A 23,205-nucleotide genomic window follows, 5' to 3' on the forward strand; every position below is an offset into this window, starting at 1 on the left:
CTCGGAGTTAGATCTCTGTCAAACTAATTTGCTCTCAAAGAAGTACATTTAAATTGCATCTTATTTGTAGGATTTCATTAAACATAGAATTTATATTTTTAGAATTTCATTAAACATATAAATCTGGGGCTAGGCTGCTGTAACCATCTTCACACAGTAATAAACATAGGCTACAATTCTGTTAGAAATCAGGGGCTAGACTTGTAATTGATTTTCTTCAATCAGGTACTGCTACATGGCATCCAAAGGATATTATAACCGCTGGATGGAGCGCTGACCCACTGTGCACAGCCTCGCCAACGCTTCTCAGGAGGTTTGTCATTTTTTTTTTGTTCAGGTTTCTTGCTTGATGGTAGTATATATTGGATCAGGAAATCTGAAGGCTCATAAATGAGGGATAAATGCGTACCATGAACTCGAACTTTCTTTGCCAGAACTGATCTGATCAGTAGTTCCATTGCTTGCACTTCTGATAAATCAACCTAAATAATTTTACATTATCCTTTTGAAATTTATTTGTTTCACCAAGTATATTAGATACAGACTGAATATAACAAAACAAAGTACTTTTATTTATGATTAAAAGAAAAAGGACAAAAGAGTAATAACCAAATGGGATTAACTATAGTATATATCAATATATGTAGAGATACTGGTTAATTCCAAGAAACCATAAGAAGAACAGAAACTAAATTAAAATTAATGCTTGTGCCCATAACACAATAATAAGCATAAAACACAAATACAAAAAAGAAGAAGTTATATACATGCAGTTATGCACCTCTTCATTAACCCAGACTTTAGGTAAATCATGCTTCTCTGAAGTTATATAACCAGAATTACAAAATGATACCGCTACCCCTGACTGGTACGCGCTGGTGATGTGTACTTGCGCCATTAAACCCATAGCTTGAAGGCTTTCTTTGGGTTGCCCGAACTCCATTTGGAGAGTTGCAGATTGGTTTAAGAAATTAGAGGTGTTTGTAGTCAAAGAGGTATTGGAGCTTGTGTTCTCCATAGAACAATCAATTTCTTATCTCTTTCTCAACTTCTATCTCATTATTTGTCTATATATCAGGTGGGTGTTTTAATTTATATGATTGGTTTTGCTTTGTTCAGTCACCTTTTTCTCTCTAGATTAAAAGGCATGTCGAAAGGCTCACTCCTTTGTGGGGTTTGATTGACTGGTAAAAGCAGAAAAAGCACCATTAAAAAAAAAATACCACACAAACAATAGCAGTATTGAGACTACGGTGTAGGGTCCCACGATCTAGGTTAGAGGCGAGACACCTGGCCCGCTGAGGTGTCTATTATTTCCATATCTAAGTTTTCTTTTCTTTTCTTTTTTATTAAAAACTCTTAGCTCCAACTTATTACCTTTTAACTTAGTATATATGGCTTTCTATTTGTTGCAATGTAGCCTCAAGATGCATATGGATTGGAGAAACTGGTAACCGAGGAATTGTGCAAGCAACTGTAAGGATTTCGGCACTGAATGCTGTGTCGGTCATTTCCATAAAATTTACGTCCCGCTCGGCACATGGAAAGGTAAATTCAATATTTCATGCATATTTCACAGTTCTCATTACAAGTTTCCTTTTTTCTAAAATATTTATTTTCTAAAAAATCCCTCTATTTTTCTAAAACATTGTAATTTGGGTTTGGGTTATAGGTGGAATGGAGAAGGCCCCAGCTGCATTTTGCCGAAAGGCCCTTACTTCAACCGACAAATTTGAAATGTGGGGAGATGGTCTCCAGACCCATTCCTTCACTGTCATTGACGAGTGCGTTGAGGGTGTTTTGAGGTAATAACTTTTCCTAACATAATTCTGTAGTTCGTGTAATTTTACTTTTATCGATTCTCTTGCAAAGTTTGTTTTTGCAACTAATTTCTGGTTGAGTTCATGTTTAAGCCACCAAAAAGAAAATTTCTTCTCATAGTTTGACTCACTAATTTACTCTTATCTGTTTTATGATTAGGTTGACCAAGTCTGATTTCCGTGAGCCGGTCAACAATGGAAATGACAAAATAGTGAGCATGAATGAGATGGCTGAGATTGTACTTAGCTTCGAAGACAAGAACCTCCCAATTCACCACATTCCTGGTCCTGAGAGAGTCCGCGGGCGTAATTCCGATAATACTCTTATCAAGGAGAAGCTTGGCTCAAGGTAAATTCTGTTCATTTACAAATCTGTTTTTATGTTCTTTTGTTTTGCTTGTTTATCATTTTATTATTTACTGGTAAATTTTATGAATTCCATTTTATTATTTACTGAGTTATTTATTAATACATTTTTACATAATTGGTTGAGATTTACATACTTATGGATTAAGGAGCAGCTTGAGGAGGAAAAAGTTTCAGGAGCCGATTTGTCGGGTTATGGTTCGTCCAAGGTGGTCGGGATCCAAGTGCCAGTTCAACTTGGTTCCCTTTGTGCTGCTGATGGGAAGCAGTAAAAATCCGTGCAATTCATCCTAATTTATTTGATTTGTGTTGAATTGAGCTTAATTCCATATTTGGAATAGAATGGAGTGATTACAGCTTAGTGTAATATTGCTTTTTTGTTTCATTAGTATTCATTAGTTGTTTTGTTAATTCCATATTTTTTTCTCTATTTTTTTATGAAAAAAATGCTTTAGTAAATTAGGTTTTCTACTACATAATTTGCTCCCGTTGCTGTGCACGGGCACGATTACTAGTTTTCATTTACTTTTAAATTTTGGGTCCAGTTATCTGATTCCGCGCCATATTACAATTTTTCTTTCGCGGTTTGTGGCTAACTGCCGAGAGAAGACAAAGTATAATTTGGTGGTTTTCGTACAATTTTTCTTTCGCGGTTTTGCGGTTTGTGTTTCTTTTATTAAGATACAATTGGTGCCGTAAAATTGTTTGGTCAACACTCAATAGTCAACACCATAAGGTCCCTGAAATTTACTAAGATTATTCAAAAATATTCCAAAGTATAAATTCAAACTGCAAACATAGGATCTTAATAATACGCACGGAGTAGTATTGGTACATATTACAAGAGACAGTTATTAACTTCTAGAAGGTTTTCAAGCAAGGTTATGGTTTAAGATTTTTTATTTTTTTTTTGATTTTCTGGGAGCAAACTGGTTTGGCGCGAATTGAAGATGGGCTTTCGCCTTTCGCGCCTTGAGAAACAATAAATTGGAACATAATTGTCGCCCAAAAAAATAATGTTATTTGTCAAAATTTAATTGGAATGTAATTATTTGTTAAAATTATATTGCAAATTAATTATTTTTAATCATGAATACGTATTTGTCCTAATTTTATTTCTAAATTATTTGAAAAAAAACAAATAATGTCAATTATAGTTTACATTTGATACACATTAAAACTGAGAATCAATGGATTTAATTGCTTGTTATCGTAATTGATATTAGTTTATGAAATTTTAAATTGCTATCATATCAATTATTATTTTAATATCTTTTAAGAAATTTGTGCTAATGCTAAGCTTTATAAAATCTTAATAAAATGTTATCATTTCACTTTGAATTTTTTTGTGCTAATTTTTTGTTTCCGTAATTTTTAAGCGGTTATGAAAAGTAGATCCTTATGTCCCACTTATTAGTACAAAGAAAGATAGATTAGTTTGTCAATTTGCATTTTTACTATCTTGCGGTTATTATTCTATAGCTTCAACAAAAGACGTACTATGTTTTATGCATCCTTCACAAATATTATGTGAATTTTATATAGGCTGGGAGGAATACTGCCAACATTATTTTAATCATGGTCGTTTTTACTTACAAAAAACAACAGCTTCACATTTTAGAAAAACAAAAGCATCAAGGCAGAAAATTAAAAATAAATAATTGCTTCATTAAAAAAATATTGTATGCTTCATTCGGAGATTTAGGCATGTCAACCAAGAAATGGAAAATTAAATAATGCAAGAAGTTCCAAATATGTTAAAAATAAAATTATATATTAGCCCTCTGCATTACACTTCTAAATCAGCTACAATACGTCTTGATTTCTTGTCCGCTGCACAGTATTGTTAAATTGGAGGTGTCCATTAGTAATTAGAGCAACACATCATCTATCAAACGGTTCAGATTTGAAGTATGTATAGCCCTTCGATCTTTCAATATTCTGTCGGCTTGATGGATGGGCAAATAAAAATAAAATTTCATCTAACTTTGCTGCAGGAAAATAAATTCAGTGCTTTTTAATTTTAACGGTTCCGATCGACCAATAGACGATGTGTTTATGTGCGCCTTCATTAACTCACAGAGCAAGAGTTTATGTTCTATGTTTCATAAACTCTTGTTTTGTGAGTTAATGAAGGCGCACGTAAACACCTCGTCTGTTGGTCGATCGGAACCGTTGAAATTAAAGAGCACTGAATTTATTTTCCTGCAGCAAAGTTAGATGAAATTTTATTTTTATTTGCCCATCCATCAAGCCGACAGAATATTGAAAGATCGAAAGGCCATACACACTTCACATTGGATCGAAACTCAGACACAATCAAACTTCATAATTTCTATGTTGGTTTTGTTCAATGGTTTTCCTAGATCATTTCAAAATAATTTTGGAATCATTTTATTTCAGATCAACCGTCGATCGCTCGCTTGAAAATGAACGGTCCAATTTTTTTTTTAATTTGAAGGTGCATATAATGACAAAAGTTTATAAAAATGACATGTATAAGGATTATTTGACCATATAAGATGTAAGGAAAATAAAAATATTTTTCATATGTATTATTGTACAAGTATTATGTGATTTATAAGTATTAAGCTTTCAGACCGTTTGATAAGTGAAGAATGGTCCTGATGGCTTCATTTAATAGGTTGTGGGTAGAGTCTCCTTATTCTCTGTAACAAAATATTTCTGTTTATTCATTTAAAAAAAAACAAAATATTTATGTTTAGATCTGGTTCTAAGCGATGTACAAGATCCTTTAAAATTCGTGCATAACGATCATCGGACGGTCCAACATAATACCACATGCATACAAATTTTACTACTAAAATTATTGTTATGCTCGAATTTTTGTATATTCAGATATTCGTAGCCGCTACTCTTTGTACTATGTAAGTAGGTGGGAAATTACAAACAATAAATTTAAAAATATTATTTCTAAATTTAATTTTTTAAGATTATAAGTGATATTATTTATCATAAGGTTATTTAGATAATAATTATTTTTAAACATTTTTTTAATTGAAGAATAATTATTTTTCTAAATTTTATTTCCAAATTATATGTGAATAATATTCCTGAAATATTTTCAAATTATTTATAAAAATAAATTGATACCACCGATCAATTTTTTAATTTTTTAATTTTTTAATGCTATCAATAAAAAGGCAGAAGAAACTTCTATATATTTTCATGAAAATTAGACACATATAACAGGTACTTATTAATAAATTCAAGTTTTAGCTAATTTAAAATATATATATTACCGCAATATTTTTCATTTCCTTTCAAATTTTCGGTGCAGTTATCTAGTTCGGCCTCAAATTACAATAGTTGGGGTGCAGTTACTACATATTCGCGCCAACTATAACTGCTGCATTATAATTGATGTCTTTTGTTCAGTTATGTATGCATGCATGTTTCTAAAACAGTTATGTATGTTTCTACGCCTTCAATTTGTCGTTTCTAAAACAGTTATCTATATTTACAAATTTGATATGTAAACACATCACTGGTGAAGTAGGTCGGTTTCAACGCCTTCAATTTATCGTTTGAAGTTAATCTGATCGTTGACCAAAGAGCTCAATGAGCTTAAGAACATCCTAGTTCTATTCTTATATCAAATTTGTTCCCGTTGTTAACATAAGACTCACATTCATTCTAGTTTAATAAATGTCATGTTCTCTTTTTCAAACCAAAAAGTTTATATATAATGCTCTCCAACTAGGTACGAACAGTTTATTAAAAATGAGATAATATATACGTACAAGATAAACTTCATGAAACATAAGACGTCAGAGATGTCAGGATTAGAGTTTGAATAAAACCCGGGTCGGGTATACCCGACCATACCCGCCCGTACCCGCCACCCAGGTATGGGTCGGGTACTCGGGTACGCGGGTACGGGCAAAAACCGGACCGGACCCGTTATTTTGGACCAATACCCGACCATACCCTACCCGAGTTTACCCGTACCCGAGTACCCGTACCCGTATATCTGACCACTGTTCATCCCATTTCAAAATTCAAAAAATCTGATTTTTTTCCCCAAAAAAAAAACAGCAAAAAACAAAAAAAAAACCAACAAAAAAACCAGCAAAAAAAAAAACCCGTACCCGCCCTACCCGTACCCGCCTTACCCGTCAAGGGTACACGGGTAAGGGTATAGGACAGGTAGGGTATGGTTTTTGAAAATTATAACCGCCATACCCGTACCCGAGTATACCCGTACCCGAGACGTACCTGTACCCGTCCCGGGTATACCCGGGGTACCCGTACCCGCCCGAGTATAAATACACTAGTCAGGATGATACAAAATAATTGATTATGCGCTATAGCTACTTTAAAAAAAAGAAAGAAATATATATATATATATAGAGAGAGAGAGAGAGGATGGCTAAGCTCAAATCGTTTGTTCTTGGACTCAGGAACAAATGACTCAGTTCTCTGATTTTCGAAGTTCAAACAGCCAATCCAAACCGTTAGATATTTAATCTATATTAAAATGTGCTTGGAGACAAAATTTTATATTTTTTGAAATTTTTTTACTATTTATTAAAATGGTTTGAAAGTCGCTGTTTTTTTATGGTGCAAAATTTTAATAAAAACATCGAATTTCAAATCATCTTAATAAATAGTAAAAAGATTCCAGAAAATATAAAATTTTGTCTCCAAGCACATTTTAATATAGATTAAACATCTAACGGTTTGAATCGGCCGTTTGAACTTCGAAAATCAAAAAACCGAGTCTCTTGTTCCTGAGTCCAGGAACAAACGATTTAAGCTTAGCCACTCTCTATATCTATATATATATATATATATATATATATATATATATATGAGTGATGCTTCTATGGACCAAGGACCTATTTGTAAAATGAATACCCTTTTTATTTTCAAAGTTCAAAAAGTCGATCCGAACCGTTCATCTTGTTCTCCATATTAATATGTGCTTGGAGACCAAATTTTACATTTTTCTGAATTTTTTTACTATTTATTAAGATGGGTACAAAATTCAGACCATTGAATTTTGTACCCATCTTAATAAATAGTAAAAAAATTCAGAAAAATGTAAAATTTGGTCTCCAAGCACATATTAATATGGAGAACAAGATGAACGGTTCGGATCGACTTTTTGAAATTTGAAAATAAAAAGGGTATTCATTTTACAAATAGGTCCTTGGTCCATAGAAGCCTTTGCCTATATATATTCTGTGTGCCCTTTTCGTTTTTCTTTGCTAGGCCTTAATTAGCTAAACATTAATAAAGTGCTAGCTAGCTATTGACCTATTGTATAATTAATGTATAGCTTAATTATTAGCTTAGCAGGCAGTTAAAGGTAGAGTTTGGCAAAAACCCGGGTCGGGTATACCCGGCGCCCGGGGTACCCGTGCCCGAGCTCGGGTATGGGTCGGGTACTCGGGTACGCGGGTACGGGCAAAAATCGGACCGGACTCGTTATTTTGGACCAATACCCGACCATACCCTACCCGAGTTTACCCGTACTCGATTAAATCCGTACCCGAGTACCCGTACCCGTATACCCGAGTTACTGTTCATCCATTTCAAAATTCAAAAATTCTGATTTCCCCCCCTCCCAAACCAACAAAAAAAACCAGAAAAAATAGGAAAAAACCAGAAAAAAAACCAACAAAAAAACAAAAACAAAAAAACCAGAAAAAAAAAACAGCAAAAAAAAACAGCAAAAAAAAAACCAACAAAAAAACCAAAAAAAAAAACAGCAAACAAAAAAAAAAAAAAAAACCCGTACCCGTACCCGCCTTACCCGTCAAGGGTACACGGGTAAGGGTATAGGACGGGTAGGGTATGGGTTTTGAAAATTATACCCGCCATACCCGTACCCGAGTATACCCGTACCCGAGACGTACCCGTACCCGAGACGGGTATATCCGGGGTACCCGTACCCGCCCGAGTATAAATACACTAGTTAAAGGCAAGTCCATATATAGACAAGCAACTTGAGTTGCTTCTCTTAGCAGTAATTAGTTTGCTTTTTACAATGATTTTTGCTTGAAAAGTAAACTTGCAGATACTGTTATATCCCAAAATTTTAAAACAGATTTAATTTGCTAAATTAAATATTACGCTCAAATTTAAATTTTAGTTAATTAGATGACCTTTCAGATTTTATCTGACTAATTTAAAAATGAATCTAAAATTTTGAAATATAAACTAATTGCGAAATTATGTACATTAAGAAAGAAAATAAACCAAATATTATCGGCTCTTGTAAATAAATAAATCTATCAAGTTATAATTAAGAAAATAAATATACGAATGTTTGTACAAATAACATTATATAAAAGTTACGTTCATTTATAAGCTATAGAATTTGATTTGGATAATTATATATATGTATATACTAATTAATATCAAATAATTCGGATCCTAAAATCAAATTATAAACACTTAAGGATATTCATACGACATTATAAAATATTACGAAACCTTGATTCGAATTTATAAAGAGAATTTATTTTAGATCAAACATTCAAGTTATATAAATTTTTGAATTTTTCTGAACCCTTTGATCTTGAATCTGTTGGGTTTCACGCGGTGCTAACCGGAAACCCCTTTTAGGTTTAAGGTGCGGAATGACCGTAGAACAAAAATTTCTACGGCCAACTTAAGCTCATGATTAAAAGGGGTATGTCAGGAAACCTTCCAAGGCGGTCCACCTTCAGTATTCCTTTGGCATCAAAACCCAATTTAATCCTTTTACAGATCTACTCCATGATTGATTTCTAAAACTTTAATCTACTTACCAATTAAATAGATTAATATAACATATTTATACCTTGTTTCCAAATCACAGTTGGAATGCAGACCGAGCGAGTAGAGCCTCACCAGGGAAGGAATCGACTCGGAGTATCACACGTGTGATACCTCTATCGGTTATCCACCAGGACTAACCGGAGAGCGGTTTATTTCTTCTGCCAGAAATACCGTAAACCGCGGAATTCTGCAAAAACACTATTCACGGGGAAAAGACGAAAACCCGTAAACACGAATTTTCGGTTGCTCAATTTCATCAATATGCAAAACTGACATACCGCTAAATTCGGTAAAACACTATTCATCGATCCCGTAAATATACTCCACAACAACCCGCAAGATTATACGTCAAGTACGTATAACTTTCTTTTCTCAACCGAAACACTATTTGGGAGAGAAACCGAGAAAGAGAGAAAATACCGATCCGTTTCGACACGAAACCGGTACGAATGAATTAGTTAATTTCTCTCTACCCCTCCACCCCTATTTATAGTGTTTAGGGTCGGTTGCAAAACACCAAAATGCCCTCCAAGTTCGGCCTATTTACAAGGTATGCCATTGACACCTCATCCTTTTATATGTGAAATGACCAAAATACCCCTTCCACACCCTTCCACACTCTTCTCCATGTTTCTACACATGCAAGGTGGCATAGGTGTGAAATGACCATTTTGCCCTTGTGGATAGGATTGATGACATGTCATCTGGATAGGATCAATGACATGTCATGCGGATAAGGACGAATCTGAAAAGACCCGAATGCCCTCGGCCCGAACACAAATAATATTTGTATAATTATTATGAACAATTATATATATATTTTTCTTGCGGTTTGTTGTTTCGATAATTTATACAACGTGTCCTGCACATTTATAAATTAACCGGTTAACTTTTATACAACGTGTCACACACGTTTATAAATTAACCAATGTTTTTGCTTGTTATTTTTACATAACATTTATAATTTAATTATAACACGTATAATTAATTATAACAATCTTACTATTGATCATAACCAATTTATAATCAATCACAATAAGATTCTCCGATTAACTCCTATATGGTGTGACCCAATAGGATCTGTGTTATGTTGGTAAATAGAGTTAAAACTGTTTTAACTTCTATAATCATGGGTGGCATCTGGCAACACATCATGACCATCCAATTACACAGATGATGCTGTACTGTACAATATCACGATCCAGTAAACAATTTACTTGTGTCTGTTCTTCTGTCTCATAGCTATCAGATCAGTTTCAAGGTAGATGTGTGTCATCCTTGCTAACTGAATCTTTTCTTGATCTTGAGCAGATTATCAAATATAATTACTCTTGTAATTATACCGCTAGCAGATAATCTTACTCTATCAAGGGGCCCAGTGATGCTATAGCTCGTATAGAGATACGAGGGACAAATAGTATTCTTGGTAAACTATCACTTCCTCAGCTAAGCTATACATATGGAAAAGCTACCGTTATGACTGCTTTTTACGGACAGCGGTGGATAACAATCACACATACATATTTCTCAGTGGGAACGATAAATACCTCATACTGTAGAGCGTGACACTGAATGAAAACATAAATGACACGAACACAATTCTATTTAATGTTTCATTCGGGGTCTGTCAAATACCATGTTCCTAGAACATGTATCTATGTGATTAAATTGACATCTCGTGTCAGGTGGTTTGTAAAACTTAACCATCTTTTAATCCACATACTAACCTTATCGCGGTAATTAGTGTTCCTGCTAATTACCTTGGTCAGTGACTTTTTAAGAGTATATATTATCTATATTATGGAGTTTCACAATTTCAGTCATGAACTCGAAATGATCCATAAATTCAATAATACTCAAGGCAACAAAATGATATATAAATAAACATTCAATTCATTAACAAAGCTTTATGATAATTTATCGTATTATTGACTTATAGATTATTACAAACTAACAGAATCTGCACAAATCCTGAAACCATTCTATCATTTGATCTTTGAATGTAATTGAAATGAAGAATAAACCCCATTTAACTTAATTTTCGGGTCCAAGGAATTCATTTCCCTTCGTTATATCTCATATTCTGCGTGACCTTTTTGGAAAATCTCAAACCGTTTAATACGTTCCGCGCTAATCTTAAAGCAGACCCCCTCCCATTCAAAACCCCCAACTCTCCTTCTCTCTCTTTCGCCCCCCTGCCTCTGGGTCCCAATACCCCTCTTTCTCTCTTTCGCTGGTTCTCTCATGGGAACCCTAAGAGAGGCGATCGCCTCTCTCGTTCTCTCTCGCGCGCGGCGCTGGTTCTCTCCGTTTCACCTGCTCGCGTCTCATCACCCTCGTGCGAGATGTTCGCCGTACGATCGTCAGAGAGTAGATCTCTGACGCCTTTGACTTGTGTGATTTTGGCGTGTTGGCTCCTATTTAACCCGGTTAGTGTTGGGGTGTGCTCTCTCGGGCTCTCTTTCATGCACATGTGTTGAGACTTTGTTCTTTCTCTCTCTCTAGCCATTTTCCGTTGCTTGATTGTTGTGATTTTGAGAAACCTAGCCGGTTGTGATTTTGATTTCGGTTGTGATTGCCTCGTGTGCTTTACCGGTGCTCGGAGGTGTGTTCCCTGTTGCCGTCTTGACGGATTGGAGTTGTGACGTGAGGCCACTGCCTCGGGACGGACTCTTGCCATTTTTGCCTCCTTCCTTGTGCACCTCTCGTTTATCGGTTAGTGAGCACACCCCTTTTTATCGTTGTTATGATGAGATGGCTGAGAGAGAGAATTTGAATTGACGGCTTGTGCGGGTTGTTGATTTTCCCGGCAAGCCGATGCACTTGGCTGTGTTGCCGTGCTCTCTGACCTATACCTTGGCTACGTTCGTTGCTCTGCCCCGTTTCTGTTGCTTGGCCTGGTCTCTTCTGTTTTGCTGGTTCTGTTGATGCTGGCCTGGTCTATTCTGTTTTGCTGGTTCTGTGATGCTGACCTGGTCTGTTCTGTTGTGCTGGTCCTATTGATGTTTGGCATGGGTTGTTATGTTTTGCTGGTTGTGCTTGTTGATGTACATGTGATGCTGGTACCAATCGGTACTAGTTCAGTGATACCACTGGTACTGTGTTGAATTTATTTGTGTACCAGACTTGACTTGACAGGGACCAAATCATAAATAAAATAAAGTGAGGGTTGCTTGTGCAAAATGCACACCCTTGAGAATTTTATAAATACGAGGGGTCAAGGTGCAATATTATTGTATATGGGCTTGGCCTTTTTCTTGTTTGGTTCGGCTGAAATATTGAGATTGGGCATAAGGCCCTTGTAAAATATAAGGAAATGGACTTGGCTTTAATAACAATTATGGTATTTGGGATTTTTCCAAAAAGCATAATTGTCGAATTTAAAACGCGGCTTTTAAAGTTTAAGTTTTATAAGGAATCGAATTAAATCGGATGCTTACGTAAACTTGAACAAATTCGGGAAATGATTATACCGTCCAGGGTCTGATGCCTCGATGATGACTCATAACATAATTTGAGCAGATACTATAATAACCCGATTGGACACCTGTATGATCCCGAAACAAACCAAATTAAAACACCCAACACATTAAATTAAAATAAAAGTTTCATAAAAAGTTTTTAAAGTTAAAATAGTTCTTTTAAACATTTTTGTTCGAACTTGTACAAAAATTCGTTGCTAATTAATAAAGGACAATTAATTAGCAACGAAAAATAGTTGTTATGGACTTAGATTCGAAACGGCTAAGTAAACGTAGAGATTTAATTAGTTATAAAAATAACGAATTGCGCGACTTAGCAATAAATTAATTTGAAACACGTAAACCAATTAAGGGTTTCGTTTTTAATTTTATAAAACAAATTATACAACTAAAATATAAATTAGACCTAATTGTTAGAATAAATAATTTCAAACTTGAATCGAAATCGTGAATTTTATTATGGCTTATTTTATTTAATTAATTGTATTTTTAACTGAGACATGTGAAATTAGTTTAAAAGGGTACGTTTCTAAAACTTTAATTAAACTAAAGTTTTGAATAACCAAATGCAACCGTATATAATAAAATACGTAACTAATACGAATTGATATAATAACTATTAAATTAACATATTTTATCGTAATATTACAATTAGGAATTTAAATTATAATTTAGGTTTCGAATATCGAATTCGAACGACGGGATTAATTATAGTGAATTAAATTAAATCAAAGAGAGTAGATAGTAGAATATATTAACTAAGTATAGCACATTTAAAAAATTACCGTAACTCCCGAACAATTATTTTATTACGAATAATTCGACATTTGAATTTATACAAGCAATATATCTTCAAAATTAAAGCGTTAGAATATAAATTTGACTAGGATTAAATTAGATTAAACTAGACCAAAGTGAATGATCAATAGTTGACAAACCTGTAAATTAAGATTAATGCTACGCTCGATGACATGAAATTAATTAATTAATATATGCCTAATCGGATCAGTCCGACTGACTGAACCGATAAATTTTATAAAATTGAAGTAATCGAGAAATCGACTTGTACATTAATTGGGACGAGGGTTAGAATAAAATTAGCGTAGATTTTAATTAGTTTAAATTACGTGATCACAGATCAGTCAACTCCATGCGAGTCCGACCCGTGGGCCGATCCGACTGACCCGCAGTTCGGAGCATACGCGGAGCACGCCGATTATTAGCGACAGAGACTCCAGCCCTACAGGTGTGGGATATCTGAATTATTTTCTTTCGTGGGCGTACTCTTACCAGTCGATCCATCTGACCTGACATCCGCACTTTATTTTAAGTAGTTGCATTAAAACTTTAGAGCATGTTTATCCTTTCTGCACTGTAGGTAGATTTGCACAAACCCTGAAAAACCTGAATTTACTGTATTTTAGGAGTAGAATAATCGCATCATGTTTGGGTTTATTTCGCATGATGGCATAATAGAATAATCGCATCATGGCATCATTCAAAAGTATGGTAAACTCTATTAGCTATTAATATAGGTTCACACATGTGCATATTTTTAATTGTATTCCCTTTATAAATAAAAGTGCTTTGACCGTAGAGGATCCCCGAGGGGATAATTCTGGGTCACATACTGGGCGATTCGTCGCTCACCCACAAGTTGTTTCGTGGGTTTTAGGTACAGGTTCTGGCGGTCCGCGGTAGGAGATGTCAGGAGCTGTCCCCGAGGGCCATACCACTTGACCTAGTTAGGGTTAGGCTTTTGATTAGGTTCACGAGTTCCGTATTTCCTGTGTTATATATACGGGCTCGATAGATCATGTATCCCCTTCTATAGATGGTGTTATTTGGATCCGGGAGGGATCGAATTATATGTTATGTATGTGTATGTTTATTTATTTGCTATGTGACTGATGCATGACATTTATATTATTTTGCTTCCGCTGCTGTTTGATTTATTATTTATGATTAGCCTTGCGTGCTTAATGATTAATTAAGCACGAGGCGAGGTTGATCACACCTAAATCCAGAATTTCCGGGTTTGAGGTGTGACAGATACCCAACATGAAAATAATAATAATAATGCAAATGCAAATGCAAGTGGGCCAGGGTTGGTGACTTTGCAACGTCAGGTTGGTATTTTGCCGACATTTTTAAAAATAACCAATTAACAAAATATTTTAATAATAATAACCAAGTTTTTTTAAAATACCCAAACCAAATTTTTTAACCAAGTTTTGAAAAATTTTCACGGTTTGGTTTCTTTCTTCTTCTTCTTTTTTTAAGCAAAACAGAAATTTTTGAAATTTTTCTATTTTTTGTATTGAAATATTAGAAATGTTGAATATATTTCTTTCAAAATAGATGAAATACAATATAATTTGATTTATTAGAAAGACTGTAACAAATAACCCGGATTAACATTTTTCAGGCTGGGTTTTTCGTGACTGTAAAATTAATATATTTATTTATGTGTTATTGGAAAAAAATAAAAAATGTTTGAATTCTGAGTTATTGATCCCGGTTGAAAAGTCACTTCTAGGTAATACATAAAATATTGTCATCCTTCTAGTACATTTAATTACTAAAAAGTTGTATCTATTTTTGAAAAAAAACAAAAACTTTAAGTTAATTATACAATGATTGTTATTCAAAAATATATATCAAAATAGATACATTTTTTTAGAAATTAAATGTACTAGAAAGATCATAATATTTTTGTATTATCTAGAAGTGACTTGTGAATCTGGATCAATAACTCAGAATCCAAGCATTTTTATTTTTTTACAATAACACATAAATAAATATATTAATTTTTCTTACAGCCGTGAAAAATCCGGCTTGAAAAATGTTAATCCTAGTTATTTGTTGTAGTCTTTCTAATAAATCAAATTATATTGTATTACATCTATTTTGAAACACATATATTCAAAATTTCTAATATTTCAATACAAAAAAAAAAGCCAATACCGGTTTCAAAATTTCTGACTTGTATTGAAACCGGTTTTGACCGGACCGTGACATGGACTTGCTGCTGACTGAGTGTGGCATTGGCCCCACACAGTCCTTGGTTGTCAGTATCATAGATAGATTTCGTAATGCCCACAAACCGGCTTACCGGTTCTTTCGCTGGGCTGGGTCTGTGCCCGGTTTTGCGCATGGTCCTGTTACGGTGTTACCTACAACAAAATCCTCAATGTGTTAGGTAGAAACCGTCAGTTCGAAATCCTGGTGAACCTTCTAGAAGAAATGGGGAGATTGCAAATGCTGTCTATGGAAAGTTTCAAAATTGCCATTCACTCCTTTGCCTTTTCCAGTCAGATTGTGTTTTTGAGGAAATGCAGGTGGCGGGTTGTGACCCAAGTGCTGTAACTTACACATGCTTGCTTACCAGGTTTGGTAATGCGGGTCGAATGGATCGGGTTATTAGTTTACTAAGTCAAATGGAGGAATCAGGTCCTGCACCAGATTTGCACACTTACAAAGCTGTCATGAAGCTCTTGACGAGCCACGACATGCCCGAAGAAGCCAATCGGGTCTACAAAAGCATGGTACAGAGAGGATTTGAATCCTCTATCAGCACATATAACATGTTCATGAAGTCGTTGTTCTCTAGAAACCATGAAATGGGTTCTCGGGTCTGGGAGGTGATGAGCAAGAAAGGGGTCTCTCCTAATGCAAACTCCTACACTGTTTTTATAGCGGGTCATATACAGCACGGTCGAGTTAGAGAAGCGGAAAGGTACATATTGGAGATGGTAAACAAAGGCATGAAGGCACCTCTGATTGACTACAACAAATTTGTAGCCGATTTTTGTTGGGCTGGAGAACCCAATAAGTTGGAAGAAATGGCACAAAAGATGAATCCAATGGTAAATTTGAGGCTGCTGACTGGTTGAGCTGCAGGGCTGGGAAAGTTAGGGTTAGGCAGGGAGCTAACCATACCATACCGTAAGGTACTGGTTTTTAAGTGATAGAGTCTAAAACTTGTAAATAAATGCTTCTATTTTATTCATTCTGGCCCTGAAATCTTATTACTGAACCAGAATCTTATTGTTTAATTTGTGTTTAGTTATCTTTTATATTTCTGTTTGTTGATTTTAATTCTCATGACATGGGTATTGTTGATAGTTGTAAAAGATCTGTTTGCTGCATAGTTAAATTATTTATAATTTCAGTCTTTTTTTATGTGGAGCATCCTGCTGTGGTTTGGCTTGAATTCTGACAGATAAGTTTCTTTTTAAAATCAATACAAGGATATGGAATTTCAGTGGTAGGTACTATACTAGGTAATGATACCGCACTGGTGTGGAATGAATGCAGCTTCAACCTAGTAATGATACCAGATAAAGTGTGTAGTACACTTTGCTTAAAAAAAATGAAATAACCGAGGTTAAAGGTCTTCACTTTGCTTAATAAAATACCAGACCTCATGTTTGTACTTAATACCAGTCCAAAGGTGTTCACTTTGCTTAAAAAAACCTATTCTAGATCCATATTAAAAAAAATGAAATGAAATAAAATAATGGGTTAATTAACACACTCAAGATTCATCTAGTTGTCCAAAACAAAAAAAAATAGTTTCACACATTTCAACGAGGTTTATCACATCATGAGTTTGATAATCGTTTAGTACAATAACACAATAAAACCAAACAAAAGTACAATTTAATAAAGGCAGCAACAATTAATAGCAATGAAAAATAGTTGGATACAACAAAAGCAAACTTTAATTTTCCATAGTTTGGAGCACACCAAAGTGATGAAGGCACATTTGACAAAAGAAAAGAACTGACTGGAAAGGTACATAACCTTCTTCTTCAATTTGTAGTAGAGTATGACCACATATAAGGACCTACATGAGATAGGAATAGAAGCAAATTGTTTAAGAACATTTAATTGGATGTTTAAGAACATTTAATTGGATGTCTAAGAAAAAGAATTTTATTTTACTGCACCTGAATCGTAGCATCATTGAGACCTCCATTTTGCCTTCAGACCATTCTTGGAAAAACATACACTTTCAGAAGATTTCTTTATTTTATTTTGCCAGGATACAAAAACACTAAAAGAAAATCAGGATTCCAAAGGTTCTCCAATCAAGCTTCATGTTTTTTTTAGGACTAAAAACCAAAACAAGCAAAACACTTACATGACTACAAATACACAAGTTGCCACACAAAAACACAACACAACACTGATTTTCTTGGGCATACAAAAACACCAACCAACCAATATACTTCTAGATACAAAAAAAAAATATTGTTATTTTTTTTTTTCTATTTTTCTATTTTTTTTTTAATTTTCTTCTTTTTATCATTTTTTTTTTTAAAAACAAAACATCAATTACAAAGCAGGAGGTTGTACGCGAGAGGCTACAGAAAACTCATCAATTATCTTCTTTCCTTTTATTTCCTAGCACAATTGAAACTTCATCTTGAATCTGCAAGTAGTTGAATAAACTGTTGATTAATATGTGTAGTAGCACCAAAATCATAATCAATCAAATCAAAAGATAGATAACCACAAATTAACTTCATATTTCTAATCCACTGAGGTTTTTGAAAAAAAATGTCTTAATTTTGTCATAATTTGATATATAATTTTGAGACATAATTAATTAGTGATGCATAATTCACTTTACATTAAGTTGTGTTCTACATAAATTAATTGCTGTCATTTAGAACTTGGCAAGCATAATAAAATACATTAATAATTAATATGCACCATAATTGTTATGATGGCCTGATTTTTTTTTATACTTTATAGTAAAAGATAGAAAACTTTGGAAGACTAGCTCTATTAAATATATATATATATATATCTTGTAATTTTTTTTGGACATGACTAATTAATATTTGCCCCAACGGTGATGAAGGATTTGGAAACCATTTCGGGTCTGCACCTGTATGTAGTAGTTGAAACTTTTGATTTGTCCCAATTGAATTATTAATATTAATGTTTCTTGCACATTTTCTTATGTTCTTTTTTCTCTAGCTATTTTATTGCTTCTTTATATGAGATCAATTAAAGTCAGATATTTACTTTCTAACTAAATGTCAAACACTATGATTTAATTAGCACCAAAGCAAACACTTAACAATACCGAAAGTGGTATATATGCATGCACAGCATAAAAAAAAATCTAATATAAGTTGAACAAAACATGAAACTAAGATTCGTGAGTGGAAGCATTTGGTAGATTGTAAATAACATTATGCAAAAGCTGCAAAAACAAAATTCTTTGGCTTGTGCAAATACAAATTACCTTTATATTGTTGTGTCCTTTGTGGTATAATCTTGTCAGGAATGTGGGAAATCTTATGCCAATTTGGATGATTTGGATCCTTGCAGCTCCATACGAACTTTTCATTGCAGCTCTGAATGTAAATACCCTGGATTGATGGCGACACATCGGAGAAGTATCTTAGATTTTCACACCCATAGATCTCCAGATATATGAGAGAATGAAGGCACATCAGATTGGGTAACGAGTGCATTTTACAATTCGTAAAGATAATGTCTGTAAGGGAATTGAGATAACAAAACACCCCATCACATTCTTCTCGAGAAAAGTATTCTTGCTGTGCACCATAAAGTTCTAGAGAAACCAGAGATGTAAACCCATCTCTTGAGATAAGTTGTTCAAGCAGTGAAAATCTATTGATACGAAGTTCTTTCAATTGGGACAGCTTATCAGTATGTGAAAAGCATTTGAGCTTATCACACCCATACACCAACTCTAAATGTTCAAGATTGGTCAACTCATTTAAGCCCCTTAGTGCAACAAGGTTTGGACAATTACGTAGTTCTAGGGAACGGAGTGCCTTGAAATGACCGATAGGAGAATTTACCATGGTAGGGATGTCCCAAATAAATATTTTTTCCAGGGATATTAAACCCTGTAACATATCATCCGGAAGCATGCAACCCCTTAGTTGAACGTATTTTAGAGTACAGCTTGCAACAACTAATGATGTTTCAAAGGTCATGAGGTTGGGACAGAGTGATATATGGAGGGTTTCAAGGGTGCTATGAGTGTCTAATCCACCAATTGAGGTAAGCAACAGGCATCCGTGAATTTTAAGATTCAGGAGATTGGTCAGGGAACTAAGGATCTCTTTAGATATACATGTGATAGTTATGATATGCTCTAACCTTAGGTGGGTCAGGGAGGTAAGTCCTTGCAAAGACACAGCTAAGATTTTGTCTGTGATGAAGCATAATTTAATTGAAAGCCTCTCGAGGGCAGGGGGCAAGAATGGTTCACCATAAACATCTTTAAGCTGGCAGATGAGGTCTAACCTTTTCTCTAAGCATTTATTTAAATCTTTTGAAATGGTTGATAATGTTTCTTCTTTTATATCATCACCATATTTCATCATTTCCATAACTTCATTGAACTGATAATCAATGGAGAGAACAACAGAAAGAAAGTTGGAAATAGAATCCTCAATAAAATCATTCATCATTTCCTTGAAAGTCACAATTTGGGATATTCGTGTACCCTTTGTTGACATTATCATATCTAAGTCTTCTTTCACCGCAAACGCAATAGGGAGACAATTAGAAATTTCCAGTTGAGTTAGACTCAGGGGAAGGGGTACCCAAGTCTTGAACCTAGGAAGAAAACAAATGGAAAGAGATAGAAGATCCGATAGTTCATTTATTCTGTGTAGCGCTTCAATGCCATCACAGTGAGAGAGTTCAAGATGCTGGAGATGAATAACATTATCATTATTTTCTAAAATCCAAGTAGGGAACCTCTTACCACTATATCTTTGAATAACCAGCTCTTTTATTTGGGGTGGTGGACAAAGACCATCTAGAATTTCAACATCATTGTCTCTCGGGATATCTCCACTTCTATAGTCCCACTGAAAAAGTAATTTACGAATGCCTTTTTTGTGAGATAACTTTGCTCGATATGCCTCCTCCTTACTTTTGACATTATTTAAACCATATATAGATAACGATCCATAAAGGTCTTTGAGATGCTCTAACTGTTTTAGCTCAAACCCCCTTTGCATTCTAACACAATAACCTGTCAGGTCGTGAAGTGATATTAGTCTCCCAACATTAGGAATAGGATTCTCACTCTCAGTAGATAAGAAACGTAACTGGTAGCAGAGTGATACATAATGTGCATCTAAATTATAATACTTAAAATTGAGGTAGCGTAAGTTTCTCAACTGAACCACAAACTTAGAAACTCTTTTCACATCGAGCAATATCCCTTCTATTTCCACTACATATAATTTCTTTAACTTCGTAAAAAGAGCATGAAAGTCCCCTTCTTTCAAAGAGAAATAAGAACACCATGATCTACAAGCAATAATTGTACGTAGATCTTTGAGTTTGCATATTTTCTCCATATACTCCCCAAGCATACAATTTTCAACATAAATGTGGCGAGTATGGGCAGGGATTTCCTTTTTCTCCCTACATTCAATTCTAATATATTCACCTTCAGAAACATGTTGGGCTAGATCATGGATTAGGTCATGCATAGTAAAGTAATAACCCGGTTTGTAATCTTGAAAGAAAGAGCTAGAAATTAACTCCAAAATATACCGATTACCGATATCCTTCATATGTTCATTACTATCCTTAGTTTCAATGAAGCCCTCTGCAATCCATAAATTAACCAAATGGTCATGCCCAAATTGATGCCCTTTAGGAAACAAGCTGCAAAATGCAAAACATCGTTGCAATGGGGGAGGGAGGTGCTGATAACTCAAAAATAGGGCTCCTATGGTATCATTTATCAAGCTTCTATTTAGCATAGATAACCAAAATTCTGGGTCTAATGTTCTACGCAATTGGGCTGCCATAGTCTTTGCTGCCAATGGTGATCGACGCAATTTTGCTGCAATATCCTTTCCTATGGAAATTAACCTTCCCTTCATACGAATGTCACTAATTTGTGCATCACCTATTGCATTACTAATGAATAGCGACAAGAATTGTTCATCATCAAGTTCCCTCAATGGGATTGGATTAATAGCACCCAAAGCTTTAGCTGCCGCTTCAATCCGAGTAGTAACCAATATTTTGCTGCCTCTCTTACCAACTCGTAAAGGGACAAATAGCTGTTCTAGTTCCTGTTCACTAACCCCTTTATCGCACCAAACATCATCCAACACCAAAAAGTACATTTCTCCTCTTAATTTCTCTTGAAGTGCAGATTGTAGCCCTTCAAGACTATCAAATTTGGGACAAGCCTCCATAAAAGCGGACTCCCAAATCATTCTCAAAATGGCATCAACACTAAACTTTTGAGAAACATGAGCCCACATGACACGGTCAAAGTACTTGACTTCTTTCTCATAGTCACAAACATACTGTGCTAAGGTCGTCTTTCCCAACCCACCCATGCCCCATATTCCAATAACAGAGTAACACTTATCATTATTAGACTTATCATTATTAGACGATTCCGGGAAATCCGCCCGTAACAGATTTACAATATAATTCCTGTCCTTTTCACGACCAATAACCTTGGAACCTGGCGCAGAAATGGTTTGAACAGAGGTCCAAGTTGAAGTATTGTCAATGTCCCTTGGTAGGTTCAGTAGGGGAACAAATTCCATTGCTTCATTAACAATTTTTTCCAAATTCTCAAGGCTTTTAATAAGATTTTTCTTCTCACATGAAAACTTGCGTTTTAGTTTCTTCAAAAAATATTTAGAAGTAGAAGGAAAGAGGGAATTGACCTCCTTTTCTAGTCGCCGGTACTCAACTAAACCGAGCATATGCTCGGCCTCATAGAAAGCAGACTTGAGCTTCTGAAGCCACTTGTCGAGGAACGGCCGGTGGGGGCTTTGCTGTGCAGCATCTGTCAGAATGCGCAGCTTTGGGAGGAGCGTGGTCTCAAGTGTTACCAATTTACCAAGGAGGATTTGCTTTTCAGACTGCAACTGTAGATCTACGCCGAGTGCATCATAGCATTTGTTCAAGAGACAGCTTAGAATAGGGGAGATCAGCCAACTGGCGGCCGAGAACCCCCAGCTGATTGCCTTGGTGGTCAACGGATCCGCCATGGTATGAAACAGAGAGGGAGGGAGGGAGAGAGAGAGAGAGAGAGAGAGAGAGAGAGAGATTCAATTGGCAGCTGCTTGCAATTTTTCGAAAAGAGAGAGAGAGAGAAAGAGGACAGTGTTGTCTTGTGTGTCAGTATGCGTGAGATTAGTCAAAGCTGGCGTGTTGAACTAAAGATGTTTAGAAGGCACAGGCCCACATGGGCAGGTACTATTCAAACTAAAACCAACTTGTCATATTTTTTTGCGAGATGAGCAATCTGATATCGACATTTCAACAAACACATGCATTCCAGCTGGATGCGCAACTCGGGATGAATTTCTGTGGCCTACTTAAACCGGCTGTTGTGTGTGCTGAAATATTGTCTTGTAGACTAGTAGCCAGGAAGCAACCCGGCCAATATAACTATAGAATTTAAAAGAAAATTAAACGAAAATATTGGAGTATATATTTTTTTTATTTGATTTAAGAGTAGTCTTAAAGTTTGGATAACATAATATATTCCTTAAATAATTATGTGTTTTTATCTTTTATCTCTTTTAAGTACATCGTGAAACAGAGAAAGAAAAAAATATAACTGATCAAATTTGTTCCCGTTGTTAACATAAGACTCACATTCATTCTAGTTTAATAAATGTCATGTTCTCTTTTTCAAACCAAAAAGTTTATATATAATGCTCTCCAACTAGGTACGAACAGTTTATTAA

At 34.9% G+C, this 23,205-nt stretch overlaps 3 protein-coding genes and 1 pseudogene across 2 annotated transcripts in view; 2 read left to right on the forward strand and 2 right to left on the reverse strand.

The window, feature by feature from the left end:
- Positions 1 to 19,062, reverse strand: part of LOC144554108 (ferredoxin--NADP reductase, embryo isozyme, chloroplastic-like) — a 101,811-nt gene extending 82,749 nt beyond the window's left edge. Inside the window, exon 1 of the mRNA XM_078302351.1 lies at positions 19,058 to 19,062. The gene's annotated coding sequence lies outside the window, so the exon portion shown is untranslated. The remainder of the gene's footprint in view (positions 1 to 19,057) is intronic.
- The window catches only part of LOC144554106 (uncharacterized), a 55,869-nt gene that overhangs the window by 9,612 nt on the left and 23,052 nt on the right, over positions 1 to 23,205 (forward strand).
- LOC144554010 (GDP-mannose 3,5-epimerase 1-like) lies at positions 1,148 to 2,458 on the forward strand (annotated as a pseudogene).
- LOC144554104 (putative disease resistance RPP13-like protein 1) lies at positions 17,033 to 22,558 on the reverse strand. The gene is made up of 3 exons (XM_078302343.1): positions 18,726 to 22,558; positions 17,416 to 17,900; positions 17,033 to 17,312 (listed from the first exon to the last, which is right to left on the reverse strand). The coding sequence occupies exons 1-2, from the start codon at positions 22,498 to 22,500 to the stop codon at positions 17,890 to 17,892; spliced, it is 3,786 nt and encodes a 1,261-aa protein (XP_078158469.1). The 5' UTR covers positions 22,501 to 22,558; the 3' UTR covers positions 17,033 to 17,312; positions 17,416 to 17,889.

Source organism: Carex rostrata, chromosome 5 (genome assembly GCF_964058835.1).
Source record: "Carex rostrata chromosome 5, lpCarRost1.2, whole genome shotgun sequence".
Taxonomy (NCBI): Eukaryota; Viridiplantae; Streptophyta; class Magnoliopsida; order Poales; family Cyperaceae; genus Carex; species Carex rostrata.